Raw genomic sequence first — 16,778 nt, forward strand, 5'->3', positions numbered from 1 at the left:
TATGACTGCTCTCAGATCCTTCTTCAGATTAGACCTCCATCAAAAGCACATCCTCAACGGCAATGACATGGCTCGCAACTGTTTGTAAACATGTGCTAACGGCGATGCAAACTGATGTAACGCTGTTACCAATGACAATAACACTGTTTTAAGAAAAGAAAATGCCCCTGTGGTCACACTCTTTATTACTCATCATAGTAAACCTTATACTCGCATGTATCGACTTTCCCTTGATGCATAAATGCAATGGATGCTTCTTGTATGATGTAAATGGTCCACGACAGCAGGAGTGAGAAACCTCAGCTGCACACACTTGTTTTGGTTTGTTTTTGTTGTCAGTCAGCAGGGAGGATCGGTCGAGATGCGTCCTCTTTACCTCATGTTTCGTACTGGAAGTTGTGAGTAGGAAGCTACGGGTTGATCGGTCAGTATTGTCTTTGATATGTCGAAACGAACAAAGCACACCAAGTGGTTTCCACGGCACTCGCATAAAAACACCAAGTTAGTCTTTATCTCCAAAATCACACATTTATTAACGTCTGGGGTCAGATGTGTGTGTGATGCCTTTGCACACGGATCATTTGTGTCGCTTACCAAACATATTTATAGTAGACAGAATGCTGAGGTGTAAATGCATCATAAAAGCATATGCATGGTCTTCATAATGAGAGACGTGATCTTAATACATCATTTTTGTTTCTTAGACAATTTAACAAAGGGTTGCCGTCAAAGAAAAAAAAACTGAATTTACACTATATGTAATTAAAGGTGCAGTTATTAACTTAAATTCCTTTGGTTGGCTCCATGTGCCGCTTGTTGCTGTACACTAGTGGAGAACTTTTTTAAAAAATGTAACAATCAGTGAAATTGTGCTCTTTTGTGCTTCTTTTCAATGCCATGTCTTAAAGTCCCAGTGAAAGAAAGGCGTTGGAGCGTCTTTATCTTCTGTACTGTGAGCACAAGAGGGATTTAACTATAATTTAAAAAGTGGGCATGCTTAAAGTTCAGCTTAATGTCACGATATTATGTTAAAATTTTTAATCAGTTGGTACAAGCGTACATAGGCACACTTCATATTTTGTTTTCCAGGAAGACAGGATGATTCAATTTTGATGTAAAATATGTAGAAATATAATTTGTTTTAAATATTTTTGCATATATTGTTAAATAAGGTCACAATATAACGGGATGAGATATAGAGTTAAAAGGGGCATTTTTTTATTTTTTTTTTATTATTTCCTTTGTAAACTGAAGTATTGATTTGCGAAGAGTTTTAGCAACTCAGGGCTGTGAAATTTCGCACAATTTCACAACCAAATCTATAAAAACGGATGCATGGAGAATGCAGATGCCTATTTTCTGCATCATACAAGGATTGAACACAGTTGTTATGCATCTGACCCCAGATATCCTGTAATGTCGGAGTTTACAATGCGTTGTGGAAAATGTCCCTCCATTTTTTTGTTATTGAGACTCAAAGGAAATAATTTTTGTATGCTAAATTAAATGCCAGATTTTTTATTACCGTCATAAATGTTTATCAAATATTTCGAGCCACATCTGGGTCATTTGAAGCCCTGGGTATATTAATAAACAATTGCAATCGTTTTAATCCCCACATTCCACGTCTCTTTGTTGAAGTGAAATATTTCAGCTTCTCTAAATTATTGGATTTATTTACTTTCTGTGCGTTAATGTAATGATAACAGTCATTCACTCCAAACACAGAGGGCCTGTGTGCTGCTTACATGGATACATAGTTGACCAAATAACACTAAATTACTGTGAGTGACACAAAAAACGCACTAAACTACCATATAAACTGAAAATGCAATGTGAATTCTCAAGTGTAGTTATTTGTTTTACATCAGTTGGATATTAAAAGTGCTGATGTTGATTGTAGCCACGCCTCTTTAGTCATCTCCTGTCTGAATGGAAAGAAGTGGTACACCTTTTTCGATTTTTCTGTAATGACTATGCAAAGGGTCATCTGGTATTGCACTCACACAGTTTTGCCTTTTACAGAAAATATTCTCATTTCATAGTCATAACATTATTTTAACTCTGCAGTTAGTTGAAGACCAATGAATACTGAAACAAAATGTGTTCAAGAAGATACCACTGATTATCCTTTAATGTGCACCTTATCTCCTCTACAACTCAAGAAAAACAACACATCAAGTCTCATGCCAAATCATTTTGAATTGTAGTATTTATTCAATGATCATATATTTTTTTTTAGTGCCATTTCAACCTCACTTTGAAGAGGACCAGAACAAGCAACACCTCTTTTTTTTTTTTTTTAAGATATTGTATAAGGTGTCAAAGTTTTATGAATATATATTATTTGAAGTTAAAATGTTTCTTTTTATTTTCTGAAGCATGTAATGTGTTAATACACTTCGTGAATAAAAACATACCAAATTGTCAGTGTGGGCTTAACATTACTGCACTGTACACTAAGATGCACAGGTGACTGAGTCAATAACACGTTAACATTGTTTAAAAAAAAGCGTATTCGTTATTTATAGTTTATGCCGAATTTATTTATTTATTATTTATGCCGAATGGAAGAGTGGCTATATGTTAAGAAATAGAAAATGATACATACATATATATATATATATATATTTTGTTGTTGTTGTAATGCATTCAAAATTCAATTGACACTGTATATATATATATATATGTGTAATGCATTTACAAATCACTTTACACTGTATTTGCCATTGTTTGAATTGAGTTTGTGAGAGTAATCTTGGGAAAGTAATCTTGGGAAAGTGGTTTATTTCGGGACGGAGGGCGTAGGCGTCGGTGAGACTGCTGCTGCTGCGTGGGTTTCCCGGATGGAGTAGCGCCGCCATCTTTACGCCAGTGTTACCGGTGGGTCTTCAGTCCAGCGGAGCAACGGTTGCTGTTGCTGATCCACCGCTCGCCGATAATTCTCCCCCTTTCTTACCGGGACGCCACGAGCAGCCCCCACAAACCCGAACACCATGGCGGACAGAGAGAACTTAGTCTACCAGGCGAAACTCGCCGAGCAAGCGGAGAGATACGACGGTAAGAGCGCCACACCGTGTAAAGAATGGTCGTTTGCAGAATCGCTCGGCTCCTCTTTGCCCCCCTCTCAGTCTCCCTGCGCAGGGGGCTCGGAGGCGCAGGTACACCACGACACATGAATCTGTTGGGTGAGGGACAAAATGGCCGATATGTTTCTCCAGCCGAATGAATCGGTGAACGTTTAAATGAATTGTTCGCAGCCTTCTTTTACGCTCGGTGGAAAAACCTGCTTTGTCGCGTGGCCTGGTTACACGTTAGCTCAAGTGCTAAGCTAGTTAACAATCAGCGTCAGTTAGTTAGCGATAACTCCAGCTATCTGTCGCCTAACTAGCCGTTCCTTCAGCCCCCCCGACACGCGTGACGCCAAACTCCATTCAATAATACAGCGATTTATAAAGATAATATTCTACACCCCGTCATACAGTGTGCGCATGCGCTGAATCCATTGGAATAAGCTGGAGCTTGAGTCGGAAGATGTAACGTTATATCCCGAAAATGGTGTCCTTGCCACGGGTAACGTTAAAGCCAACGCACCGCCCACACCGAGAGAGAGAGAAAAGACAAGCCGGTCACAGCCAATGGTTCCACTAACATGTGATACCAATGTTTGGATGCACGCCTAATTTTTACGGGTGACATTTGCCTTTCAACACCCGCTTTGAGGTCCGAATTGTGTGTTTTGCAGCTGGAACAAAGGCGTAACAACCGAAACGAGAAGTTCTCTTTGTGTCGGTCCGTCTGCGGTTGTAGTTTAACAAGGCCAGCGTTGTCGTGCCGGTGTTACGGTTTAAGAAGCGACCGTGTTAACTGGTGACTTTGAAACCGAACGCATCCGTTTTTGTCGTTAGACAGGTGTTGAAAATAGGAAGAAAACACGTAGCTATACCCCCGTGAATGCCGCATTGTGTAATTGGTATAGTATATATTATGTATAGGGTTTGACACTGTATTAAAATATTAAACGAAGCGACATTCACGAAGACACCTAGATGTGTTCTCTATCCTATTTTTCAAACGGCCGTCGTAACCACGACAACAACGGACGTATTTGACTGAAAAGTCGCCAGATAACAGGGTCGCCTGTTAAACCGTAACACCGGCTCATCGATTCAGAGGTGAAGCGCCTGTGGTGAGCCGGCGAGGCACGGACAACTTTTCTTTGCCGTCTTTGACTCGTCTTTTTTTCGTGCAAATGCGACGTTAATTGAGCTCGTTGGCACATTTTCAATATGGTTGAATTATATGTTCAGTCCATACTAGTCGTAATCCTCACCGTGGGACACAGAGGCCTTATCACTTTGTTCGGTGTGATCTATTTGACTGATTTACTTGTTTAGATTCTGCATAAACAAACATTGCATGTTGCATTACCGTATGAAGTGTTGCTGCATGTTGTCACCGGCTGCCTCATCTGGGTGTTGTGAATTTAGAGGAGCAGACACATTACGTTCACACCTTTCTTTCTGGAAACAGAGGAGAAAAGTTGCCGACTCTTTTTATTTTCTTACTTTTTAGTTGATTACCAATGCATTCTGTCATGCACTATAATGCAACAGGACACACCTTTGCGTTCTTCCCATCTGCAACAGGACCCCCAATTGACACTACACATCACATCAACGTCTTCGATTGTCTACATGCATTACATGACATTAACGTGCATACGTGTGACTATCGCTGTATCCCATTTTTACTATGAACATTTCTATATTTCATGCAACATTCTAGATATATTTCTCTTAATTCTGTCTACCTGCTTTTATTCTTCATTACATTTTCTGGTGACGTGTTTATGCCGTGCAACTCTACACCTAATCGAATCCCTTGAAGTTGTGAATGCGTATGGCTGCTAACTGTTGTACATCCTTTTATTAGCCTCTTTATTTAACACAACGCCACAAGACACCGACCACGCCTCGTGTTTCATCAATTTACGCCGATAACGCACATTGAATGTGTACACAAGCCGGCCTCTAGTGGAATACAGGCTAAAAATGTATATTTTTAAGAAGAAAAACTCATGGCAAGGCGGCAACGATTCGTTAATATTGTTTTACATCGCAGGTCATTGAGTGAATATTGTCCCACTGAAGTCGTCTGGATGTGACTGCATTGTGTCTCCGCTGCTCTTCAGTGTCCAACTGTTAAGCACAGATCTGCTCTGGTTTCTACATGCATCTAGTCTGTTTTTAAATGTATTTAAAGACCCATGTGGCTTTGCAATTAGAAACAAAAAAGATCATAATGCGTTTTATGGGTTAGTGTCCGTGAAGAGACAAACCAGCCGCTGGGGGCTATTTTTAGGGAGGTTTCTCTTTCTTGTGTTGAAGTGGTTGAGAGACTGATGCATACCGTTCAGTCGCAGGCGTACCTAATTGATGCCTAGAAATCAAGTACACGTACATAACATATCAACACGTAAGCACAGGATGTTTGAATTGTTCCTTTTTGAGTGGACATTGGCTGCAGTGATGCAGCTGGAAAGTTCTGTAATTATCAGTAGGTACATGGCATCCATGATTCTATGTTCATTTTCAATTTGCACCCTTGAGATAAGAGGGTGTCATTTCCCAGACGTGCTGACGCCCTTGTCGTGCTTCCTGCTTCAACTGCAGCCAAGGCGCCCGAGACCTCCGTGCTCCCTCCATCAAACGGCCCCAAAAGAATACAAAAAGAGCGAGGGGTCTGACTGGAGCCTCATGCTGCGTGTACCTCCCTGTTTCTATTCCCAACGAGTAGAAGCCACATCTTATATCCATCACAAGCGACAAATTAAATCTCTAAAATATCACCCCATGCCATCTTGGCTCTTCACAACAATTGAATACTTGGTTAACAGTTACTCCTCCGTTACTATGTAATAATGATGCACAGAAGAGGACTGCTTTCTATTGCATATATCAGCGTTCGTACGGTCATGGAAAACCTGGAAAAGTTATGGAATTTTAAAATGGTCATTTCCAGGCCTGGAGAAGTCATGGACAAAACTTAAATCCTAAAAGTTTTGGAAAAGTCATGGAAATGTGTTTGTCGAGTTTGAAATAATTAATATATTTTTTTTTAAAGAAAGACGCTCAAAATATAAGCCAGCGATAGCTCTCAAGACGCAAACTTCTCTACAGTTTTTATTTTTATATATCGAGATTTCAGTTTGGTCATGGAAATTTGGTTTAAAGTCCTGGAAATCCATCGGTCAAAATGTGTACGAACCCTGATATGTCAGTCAAAGCCCAAAAGAGCCGGTGTCCAGAGAGGGAGCCCAGTGTGTCGGCATGTGGTCGAGCACAGAGGGGTGGTTGAGCGCATCTGAGAGCGCTCTGGGCCGGAGGGCGGACGATCAAAGCGGCAGAGCGCTCCTCCTGGCCCGAACCATCGCGTATCGGGTTTCTCCCGTATGCTGCGCAGCACCCTGCCGTCGGCTCCCACAGATGACACCCTGTCTGAGAAGCCGTTTGACCGGCACACGGCTCTCACCTCCCGAGCAGCGTGTTCGGCATCGGGGGTGTGACCCGTTCGATGTGTGTGTGTGTGTGCTCGTGAAGATCGCAAGATCACATTGTTGAAACAATTTATTTGCATATCACACACTATGCTATTATTCAGGGTTCGTACGGTCATAGAACACCTGGAAAAGTCATGGAATTTTAAAATGGTCATTCCCAGGCCTGGAAAAGTCACGGAAAAAACTTAAATCATAAAAGTTTGGGAAAAGTCATGGAAATTGTTATCACATGCTCATTTACGCCGAGTTTGAAATCATTAATACGTTTTTTAAAAGAAAGACGCTCAAAATATAAGCCGGCGTACGCTCTCAATACGCACAATTTTCAAAAATGCTGATGTTTATACCGAGACTTCAGTTTGGTCATGGAAATTTGGTTTAAAGTCCTGGAAATCCATTGGTCAAAATGTGTAAGAACCCTGATGATTAGACATTTAGAAATCATCCCACATGTTTTTACATTTTGATAGCAGCGTACAAGTCACACTATTAAAAATACAACCCTGAAGGCTTGTAGATCGCCACATGTTGCTGCGTCAGTGAAGTTTATTTAGACGTTTATCTTCCCTCTGTGCCTCTTGAACTTCTGAGACGTGGTTACAGCGGCCCCACCGAGTGTCTGTGGACGGTCCCCGGGGAAACGGCTTGTTGTCATTAGCAGCTCCTTCAGAGCGGAGAATTAAACAGTTGTTTATCGTAGATTCTTCATCAACCACATCCTCCTGAATCACCTTCAGAAGGTGAAGAACGGCGTCGCGTCGTCTCCGCCTCCTGGTCCATTGTTCTGGCGCCAGTCTCTGGCTGGTGAATCTCTGCGTTTGAAGAGTTTACACCTGGGCCGTGTTCCAGCAACTCCATTAATATAATCCTGAGGACGACAGAAACCTTTCTGGCCGTCGCACTGTGGGTCAACGCTTTGCTTAACCGACCGTTTTTAAAACGAATGCGTCAGAGATGAGCGTCTCCACTGCGAGACATTTGCATTACACTTTGTTGTGAAAAGAATTCCTATACTTTGTGTATAAATGTGCTCGTACAAACAATAAAGTTGTTGCTATATTTATGCCTAGATGACATATTTGTTTTTGTTTTGATGGAGCAACTACAATAAACTCATTGTAAAATAAGAACGGGCATTGAATTCTGAGCATTTTGGCATTAGTTGGATGCCAATTGGATAGAAATTGACCACGCTATGGTAAAAATAAGATTTTGACCTTTGACCCAATCGATCCCAAAATCTAATTTAATGGTCCCCGGATAATAATCAATCATCCCACCAAATTTCATGCGATTCGGTTTAATACTTTTTGAGTTATGCGAATAACACGCATATAAATAAATACACTGAGATCAAAATATAACCATCTGCATTTTCAATGCGAAGGTAATAAGCATTTAAAATATTGTTTCCGTGTCATGTTTTATACAGACATGACACGGCATGAATTAAGATTTATTTTTACATCTTTTTGATCCGTTTATTGCAATAAAATCTCAGCGACATCTCTTGATCTAGTTCCGAGCTGTGGTCCAGCAGCAGCCGGTTGGCCTGGGAGGTGAAGTGTCCGACGCTCAGTGAAGCGTCGGTTAGTGAAAGTCCACTTTTCACACGGTTCAGGTTGTCGCTGCTTGTGTGCCAGGGGGAACTCGAGAAGCCCCCGCCTCACGCCGTTTGTTTCCCCGTTTCTTCCAGAAATGGTGGCGTCGATGAAGAACGTGGCCAGCATGGACGTGGAGCTGACGGTGGAGGAGAGGAACCTGCTGTCGGTCGCCTATAAGAACGTGATCGGCGCCAGGAGAGCGTCCTGGAGGATAATCAGCAGCCTGGAGCAGAAAGAAGAAAACAAAGGCGGCGAAGACAAACTCAAGATGATCCGGGAATACAGGAAAACGGTCAGGCGCCAATATTAACCCAATGTGTCAATTATCTTCTTGCCATTGTTCTGAAATGTTAATTGAAGAACAGCAGTAGGCTTCTTTCTGCCCATTCGGCACTTAATTGTTCACACGGCTGCAGTTGGTCCTTCCTGATGTCTCCAACAAATCATTTACAGTCTTCCGTGACTCTGATGAGAAACTAGAGACAAAGGAGCATTTGTTTGCCTTGTTGCAGTCGCATATTCGCTTCTACGAGTTCATAGAGCAAACATCTCTGGCGTTTCCTGCACTGGAGCCACAGACTCTGATTTGGATCTCTAGGTTACCACTCGCCTCGTTTCACACAGACGTGTTTCTGGTGCCCTGCGAGAGGATCTCATTTCCATTTGTAGGAGGCAACTGGCCCGCCGTGTTTTTGGCTGTTCTCTCCAAGGTCTCTTCCACTTTGAGAGGAAATGTTGAGATTTCAGTGAAATAACGAGCTCGCAGCAATCGCCGATCGACCGTAAATCAATTCTTCCTCATTCCTGCGGCAGAGGAGCTCCCCGTCGCCGAGCGCAGCGCAGCACGGCAACCGACCTGCTCGTTCGATGAAAACGGGAACGTACTTTGTTTTCAGGGTTTGTACGTATGTGATTCCCCAAGGATGCAACAGTTTCATTAATCTGCTTGGTATCCATTTTATTAAAAAGAGCTCAGGGAAGACTCATTTCAGTGAAGATGTTATTGAAATGGAGGTTTAGTCCAGTGATTATTTCACATTGGCTCAAGCCTCGTTATTAGGGAAGCGAAGTCCTCTTACAAATGCTTTGCACATTTTTTAAAAACCAATCTGCTGTTTTCCTTAATGTGTAGAATGCCGTCACAACTCGACTTTAAGTTCGGTAACGGTTCTTTTTAACTCTTGATCATCGCTGTGCCTCTCCTGGACATGTCACTTTTCTTTAAACGAGTACACTTCAGCTCTCGCCCTATTGTATAAAATGCAAAAGGATCAGAAACGTCATCTACACGTTGATAATGACTATTTGTTTTGACTGTCCGAAATCCCATTCCCGTACAGTTTGTATTTAATCAGCCGTATAAGTGTTATTTTCTAAACTACTCTACTATTTAGATGCAAAATAAGACAAAAGTGGGAGTTAACATTACTTCCCAAATGCATTTGCTGCTCGTTTGTTCTGGGAAAACTGGCGATATCCAAATAAAGCTGTTATTATTGACGAGAACATGCTCCCGTAAAGTGGCGTTAAACATGTCTGATTTAGATATCTTACGCTGACCCTGGAACTGAGTCACATTGTCAGCCCTAAAGGCTGCCTCGTGTTTATCTGCCTTCTAACTATTGTCTGTGAGGCGAAGTGTTTTGGGCACATTGTACCCTCGAGATAGAAATGGATCTGACCTTCCACACCGTTGACGGCCGTGTCTGTTTTCATCTGCAGGTCGAGAAAGAGCTGAAATCGATCTGCAACGACATTCTGGATGTCCTGGACAAGCACCTCATCCTCGCTGCAGTCACAGGAGAATCCAAGGTGTTCTACTACAAAATGTATGTATCCAACAAATGTCTCTTTGGCTTCATTGTGACACTTTTATAAAGTTCGGTGTGACTCCGTCAAAGGAGCGACGCAAACGTGTTCCTGTTTTATTGCCCATCAGCAGTCTGTTGGTTCCCACCTCAACGCAGGTTACAATGAACACCAGATGCAGAGCGGAAAGGGGTTCTCCATTTATTTAATTAGAAAGGAAATTGCTGCACACCGCTGTACATAAAAGGAAGTTAACATACTTGTATATATATATCATATCTCACTTCTTTCCAATCCACATCTGAGCTACTTCCTGCTGTGGTGGCAGTGCATAGGATTTGAGTCACTCCATAACCAAGTAATAAAACATTCATGTTTTGGGAGCAACCTGTCCGTTAGACGTTAGCTGAACCTGTCTGTTGCTTTAGTTGGAGATTTTCAGTCGGTGTGAGTTGTTTAATTTTGTACATGCACAGATTGTATTGAACTGTCAAAAATGTCTTTTTCACAATTTGTACTCGGCATGTGAAGAATTCACTGCCCCACCTTATTTAGAGAAACCAGTCCTGTCCAATGTAAAAAAATAAATAATAATAGTTCCATGAAGTGGTCGGTGAAGTTCAGGTGTGGTGGCTAGAAAAAGTTACGCCAGCCATCACTCTTTGTGCTCCCTTGCCTTTAATTCGGCCTTTCAAGTTTAGATGCATTTAGAGATTCATTGTCCTACTTGTCCAATTCATCTCTAGCACACAACATAAAGCCACGACATGTAGCATGTAAAATAAACCGATGACTCAACTCTTGTAAGAACTAAGGAAACGTCAACACACACAATTTTACCCCCCATTTCCTGTTGGGTTAGAAGTTCAACCTCTGAATCCAGCTGTAGGTGCTGCTGTGTCTCTGAAAGCTGTTGGCTATACAGTACAGTTGAAAAAGTCTTCCAGCGTAAACATCTGCCCGGCCTGTTTTATACAGCTTCCATACAAAATTTATTAATTTTAATGCATTTGGGTTATATATATATACTTGAGTATTGTGAAAATTGCAAACCTAGCCTTTATAATAATTGGAAAACATCAGCTTTTTTGTTATGGGGCTCAGGCTTCAATGTAATTATTAAAAAAAGCTTGATGTGCAGCGACGCATTCATGTACTTGTCCCAGACTGTATTGTTCTGCCCAGTAACACTCAGTGCTGTTGTTTATTTGTGGTGTTCCTCTTGCTCAGGAAGGGAGATTACCACAGGTACCTGGCGGAGTTTGCCGCGGGCAACGACAGAAAAGAGGCGGCGGAGAACAGTTTGGTCGCATACAAAGCTGCGAGCGACATCGCCATGATCGAGCTCCCTCCAACGCACCCCATTCGTCTGGGATTGGCCCTGAACTTTTCAGTTTTCTATTATGAAATCCTCAACTCGCCGGACCGCGCTTGCAAGTAAGTGAGATCATTTCATGTTCTTTGTTTATCTGACATTTCCAAGTATATAGGACTCTTGTGTTTTTAACTTTTAATTTCTTATCGTGTTCTCAATGTTTTTTTGTTTTGTTGGTACTGCATTGTTTATGCATATCCGAGCATCCGTGACAGAGTAGCTTAGTGCATCAGAAAAGGTCCGTTGCAACTATTGCAGTTTTGGAAATGAAATTGTCACTTCAACTATTTATTTCTGCCGTGGACCCGAATCCCACGCGATAAGAAACCGTTCCGTCTGTCGGCCACCGGCAACGGAGTGATTTCCATCCATCCAGTTCGCTCCATCTGTCCTCTGAATGTGTGTGTGTGTGTGTGTGTGTAACGCCGTCGTCCCGCCTCCTCTGCCGACAGGCTGGCGAAGGAAGCGTTCGACAACGCCATCGCAGAACTGGATACGCTGAGCGAGGAAAGCTACAAGGACTCGACACTCATCATGCAGCTGCTGCGGGACAACTTGACACTATGGACCTCAGACGTGCAGGGAGATGGTGAGAGACGCTCCTTTCTAACTCGGGCTGTTCGTGGCCACAGCCACATTTCTCAGTGATGCTGAATGGAGATTAGTTCTTCTTGCAGGCATGAGAATCCCTCACCTTCGCCAAAAAGTCGCGTTGAAAAACAAAATAGGTGACTGGCGTGAATGTCCGAGAGTTTTTTTTTTTTTTTGGGGGTGGGGGGGGATCAATGGGTTACCGGGCGATAGATTGGAGGGGGACACGGAGAAGACCTGGAGGGGTGCTTTTTAAGAATAGAACATCTTGATCTTCTGCGCGTCTTGGTCGTCAATCGTCTAAAGATGTCTTCGTCAAGTTTTCAGGTTTGTTAGTGTGGCCGCTTGGCGCTGTCGTGCTGCCGCTATCTGCTGCTGTCACCCTGCGACCCATCAGCCCGCAGCGTGATTTAGCGATGATTATTTAGCATATTTTTATCGAGCGATCATTAATCAGCTGCATTCGCGCGCTCGCGCTGCCGAGACGTCCGCGAGCTGCCACGCTTTTTCGGCGAAAAAAAAAATTTATAAAAAAAAAAAAAAAAAAAAAAGATGTTAGAAGTGAAAAGTTCTGTTTCTGTAACTCTCCAGCTGCTCATCCTGTCTCTCCATGCTCATCCTGATGAACTCTGTCTCATCAGTCCTCATAGTGATAGATACAGAATAAATGTATCTGTGTAGTTTCATAAATATCTTGTAATATAATACTAATAATACTGCCATTTACTAAGAATTGTTGAGTTGTTAAAAGAGTGAAAATTGAGTAAAAAGTTTGGACTATTATATATATATATATTATTATGATATATGGTACTGTTTTATGGTATTTATGTATATTATCATATTACTGTGTATTATGGCAATATAGATTATTACATATTGTCAGCGGAGAATGCATCATAAAATGTCCATCATTAAATGTGTTTTTATGTGGCATTATTCTTGTGTCTTCTGATTCCTTTTGTTGATCATAAATTGGTTCATAAGGGAATATAAATAAAATATAAATGTTGGCATACTGTGATATTCTCTAACTGTGAAGGTTCAAACTGCAAACTGTTTTTCATTAAACAGATTTGAATTATTAAAATATCCTCGATTTAGGGTCATCTTGGAGTTCCTCAGCTTAGCACATTTTCCCAAAGTGAGAGTCAAACCAAAGACCAAGTGGAGAACCACCAGAGAGGAGACCACCAGACTGACCAGTGACCCCAGTAGAACCACTGCAGAACTACTACCTACTACCCAGACCAGTGGAGAACCACACCCCAGACAGACCAGAGGAGAACCACCAACTGAAAAGCTTTTAACAAAGTTTATAAAATAATAATGTATGAAATAATAAAATAATGTTTGTTAAAATAAAAATAGTAAATAAAATATACATAAATATATATAAATATACAAATATTAATTTATATATATACATTACATATATATACAAAAATAAACAAATAAATGCAAAGACAGTTAAGTTTGATGTTAACTGGTTGTTTTAGTGACAACTGTTAGTGCGTGAGTGTGAATGAGGCCAGTTGAGGGCCTTAATGAGATTGAGTGAGCCTGACCATTAATGTTTCCTGGATTAGTAGATCGTGATAACCAGGTAGAGAGAAGAGAACAGGAGGAACAGACAGGAGCAGACCTCAGCAACAAGACTCCAACTTCAAGTTCAGTCCAAAAAAGGAAGATAAGTTCATTCATGAAATATTACTATATATACATATTACTATATATTATAGGCCACGGACTTGGTGTCAGAATGGGAAACTACGTCCTTATCATACAACTTCAACATCGGTGTTTTCACAAGTCACCAGCACCCCCTTTCTACTTGGCGCCCCCTCTTTTCTCTCCTGACCCCTGTTCTTGAAAGTTGTTCTTGTCTTCGTTTCCTTTTTAATTGGCCCCTCCGTAGGCTTTTTGTTTTCAGTTTCGTAGATACTTGTCTTCAAGCCATCTGCTTGATGCTGATCATCAAAAAGCACCATGAGAGCCGTGAAGGTTTCTGTGAGCGTGAGCCTGATCACACGCCTCTCTCCTCCTCAGTGCTCACACACCGCTTTAACTTATCTTTTGTAGATTCTTAAGGACAGCCCTCTTCCCTCACTCCTCCATTATAGAAGTCTAATTTGCAAGTCATTCCTTCTGCCTGTCTCTGGCCCTTTTCCACCTCAAGCTCTCTCTCCTGTCTCCCTCACTAACCTCCTCGCCTCTGCTGCCCCGTTTGCCGACGGCTCAAAAGGATTACGGAGCCGCAATTATTTAAACAGTCCTCTGTATCGCACTACACTCTGAGCTCGCCCACCTTTTTTTAAATTTATTTTTAATTTGATTCAAATCCCTCTTGTCACTCTAACTTGTGTTCCACTGGGACTTTACTCTTTCCACCGTGGCAAAAAAAAAGAAGATTGTGATTGGGGCGTTTTGAAATCAAGACTCTCCGTGCGAACGCAGTGCAGCGGATCGTGGCGCGGCGGAGCCCGGAGACCCGTGAACGCAGCCGTTTGGAGCGTGACATCACGGACGGGCCGGGCCGCCTTCCGTGGCGTTCTCACTGCCCAGTCAGCCGTGGCGCTAACGAGCACCGTCACGGCTTCTCTTTTAATCGTTCCGGAGCCTTTGTGATTTGTGCCTCTTGATTCTTCGTTACGCGGATGGCTGTGCCGTCTCTATGGTAACCCTTCTAAGCAACCGCTTGTCCAGGTTCACACGGCATTTCACTCCCTCAGTACGTCGGACCAGGGCCTGCTGTGAACTCAGCTGACTGGAATGTCAGTGTAACGCTTTAAAAAAGACCACAAAGCACCAGATAACAACTCTGACCGTTCCCTCGTTGTATTCCTAGAGTCTTTCTAAAAGAACTGCAAACATGTCGACGCAAAATGCACATCGTGTTTATGAGAGAGGACGATATGATCTGCTTGATGTTTTGAAAAGGTCGCCCGGTTACTCGTGCCGAGAATATCTACACGGTGGTACGGGTAGATGCTCATCAAATTAAATTTGTGGCGACTATTGGAAAGGTGCTTTTTCTTCCAGAGTGGCATTCAATGTGTACAGATTGTAAAGCCCTCTGAGGCAAATTAGAAATTAGTGAAAATGGGCTATACAAAGAAAAACTAGTGCTTGCCTTTGAGCGTACGCTTTTGTATTTTACTGATTGATGTCCTGTAAACGGGTTGTGACCACCGGACATTCTCAGTGTTTACAACTCAAACCACATGTTCTGGACACTAATGGAAGTCGATCTATAAACTTCCTGATCAGTAACATTTGATAGGTCTAGTCAGAGATGAGTTTTTGCTGTTTTTCTTTGTCATGTGATGGTAAAGTGAATATCTTTGAATTTTAGACTTGAAAAACTAAGAATTTTTGCAAATTTGACTCATTGGGAACTAAAAGTTGCAGTTTAAGATTTGACTGCTCTCATTGATAAAATATTTATTATGAAAATGATTTTTTTTTATATAAAAAAAATATATATATAGTTTTTTAGATATATATATTGGTTTTTTAAAATATATATATATAATTATATTTATTTCTATATATATAATTGAGTGTACAGAGATAATATTGTTTGATGTTCCTGTCGTTATCTCAGGTGATGAACCGAACAAAGAAGCACCTGTGCAAGATGCGGCGGCGGCGGCGGCGGAGACCCAGTGAGACTGAACCACAAAAGACAAGTCCTCCCTCCTCCCCTCCTCCCTTTTCTTTCTCTCCTCCCAGCTCCTGTCCCCAGCCACAGTTTTGAACTGGGTTTCTACTGCAGCCCACACTCTTCCTCCACCTTTCCCTCCAGTTCTACCCGTCCGTCTGAGTCGTTCTCCTCGTATGCATGTCATGTCCCGATGCTCGGCTCCCACTCCCCAGGAGTTTGACCTTATTTCTGACGACTCGTTTTGCAAGCCTGTACCCTTTACGGTTCATGTCCTCTTTCTTTTATTTTGCTTTACTTTGCTGTATCATCTGTTGCCAAGTTTCGCTTGCCTGTATTTCTAACACGCATATGCAAGAGTTTATTTAAAGACAATACTTAGCTGTTAAATTTGTTTTCCCCCTGTATTTGTGTGTTTCTAAACAATATATTGTCCATGCAGTCGGTCAGTTTTGAAACATTTCAGTTTGCAAATTGAGGAAATAAAGTGGCGATGAAAGATTGAAACGGGATGTGTGAAAGCTTTTTGGAAGAACCAAGCGCCCGTTTTACTTTGTGGTTACCAAACCTGCTCCTTCGACACATCAATCTCTTTTTTTATGACAAATGGCAGAATGTCCTCCTTCTCCAAGCATCACTGAGTCATGTGCTGCGAGGCTGGAGAACTTTTGCTGATGGCAGATAGTTAGGTAATGGCTTCTTAGCAGTGTGTGTGCGTGGGAGGGGAATGCTCAACACTATTGATTGTAATATAATGCAGTTTTTGCATTGGCACCATCTAAAAAGAAAAAGTTTGGGAAATCTTTACAGTCCTGACTATTTCAGGGTTCCTCTTCTCAGCCGTCTCTTTCCCACTCCTCGTTTCCTCTCTTCATTCTCTTCGGTATGTGTAACGTGAATCTGATTTGTACTACTGGATATTCTCAACGGAGCCACAAGTACCATTTGTATTCTTACTGAAACACAGCATGGAATTAACATTAAACTTCAAATTGAAAAATGTAATTAACATGTGTAAGGATTGTTTTTATTTTAAACCACTAGAGGGCAGTGCAGGCCAGCAGAATAAAATCCAGCTTCCTGATTGGCAATAGGCGTTTAAAGTAATTAAGTAATTTAGTTAAGTGCTGTACAAGTATACAAGTAAAAGTTTGTAGTAATAGTGCTCTAATA

The 16,778-nt window shown here is 41.8% G+C and overlaps 1 protein-coding gene across 1 annotated transcript; it reads left to right on the forward strand.

Moving 5' to 3' along the window:
• Positions 1-2,869: 2,869 nt before the first annotated feature.
• On the forward strand, positions 2,870-16,610 carry LOC130191823 (14-3-3 protein epsilon-like). The gene is made up of 6 exons (XM_056411540.1): positions 2,870-3,060; positions 8,259-8,458; positions 9,889-9,995; positions 11,206-11,412; positions 11,803-11,939; positions 15,549-16,610. The coding sequence occupies exons 1-6, from the start codon at positions 2,997-2,999 to the stop codon at positions 15,611-15,613; spliced, it is 780 nt and encodes a 259-aa protein (XP_056267515.1). The 5' UTR covers positions 2,870-2,996; the 3' UTR covers positions 15,614-16,610.
• Positions 16,611-16,778: the final 168 nt, after the last annotated feature.

Source organism: Pseudoliparis swirei, chromosome 3 (genome assembly GCF_029220125.1).
Source record: "Pseudoliparis swirei isolate HS2019 ecotype Mariana Trench chromosome 3, NWPU_hadal_v1, whole genome shotgun sequence".
In the NCBI taxonomy this organism is placed as follows: Eukaryota; Metazoa; Chordata; class Actinopteri; order Perciformes; family Liparidae; genus Pseudoliparis; species Pseudoliparis swirei.

Excerpts from the sequence above, each read along its gene's own strand:
- LOC130191823 (XM_056411540.1), top strand. The coding sequence starts at position 2,997 with ATGGCGGACAGAGAGAACTTAGTCTACCAGGCGAAACTCGCCGAGCAA. Across the intron at positions 8,459-9,888 it reads TCCGGGAATACAGGAAAACG|GTCGAGAAAGAGCTGAAATC; the intron begins GTCAGGCGCCAA and ends TTTCATCTGCAG. Across the intron at positions 11,940-15,548 it reads CTCAGACGTGCAGGGAGATG|GTGATGAACCGAACAAAGAA; the intron begins GTGAGAGACGCT and ends TCGTTATCTCAG.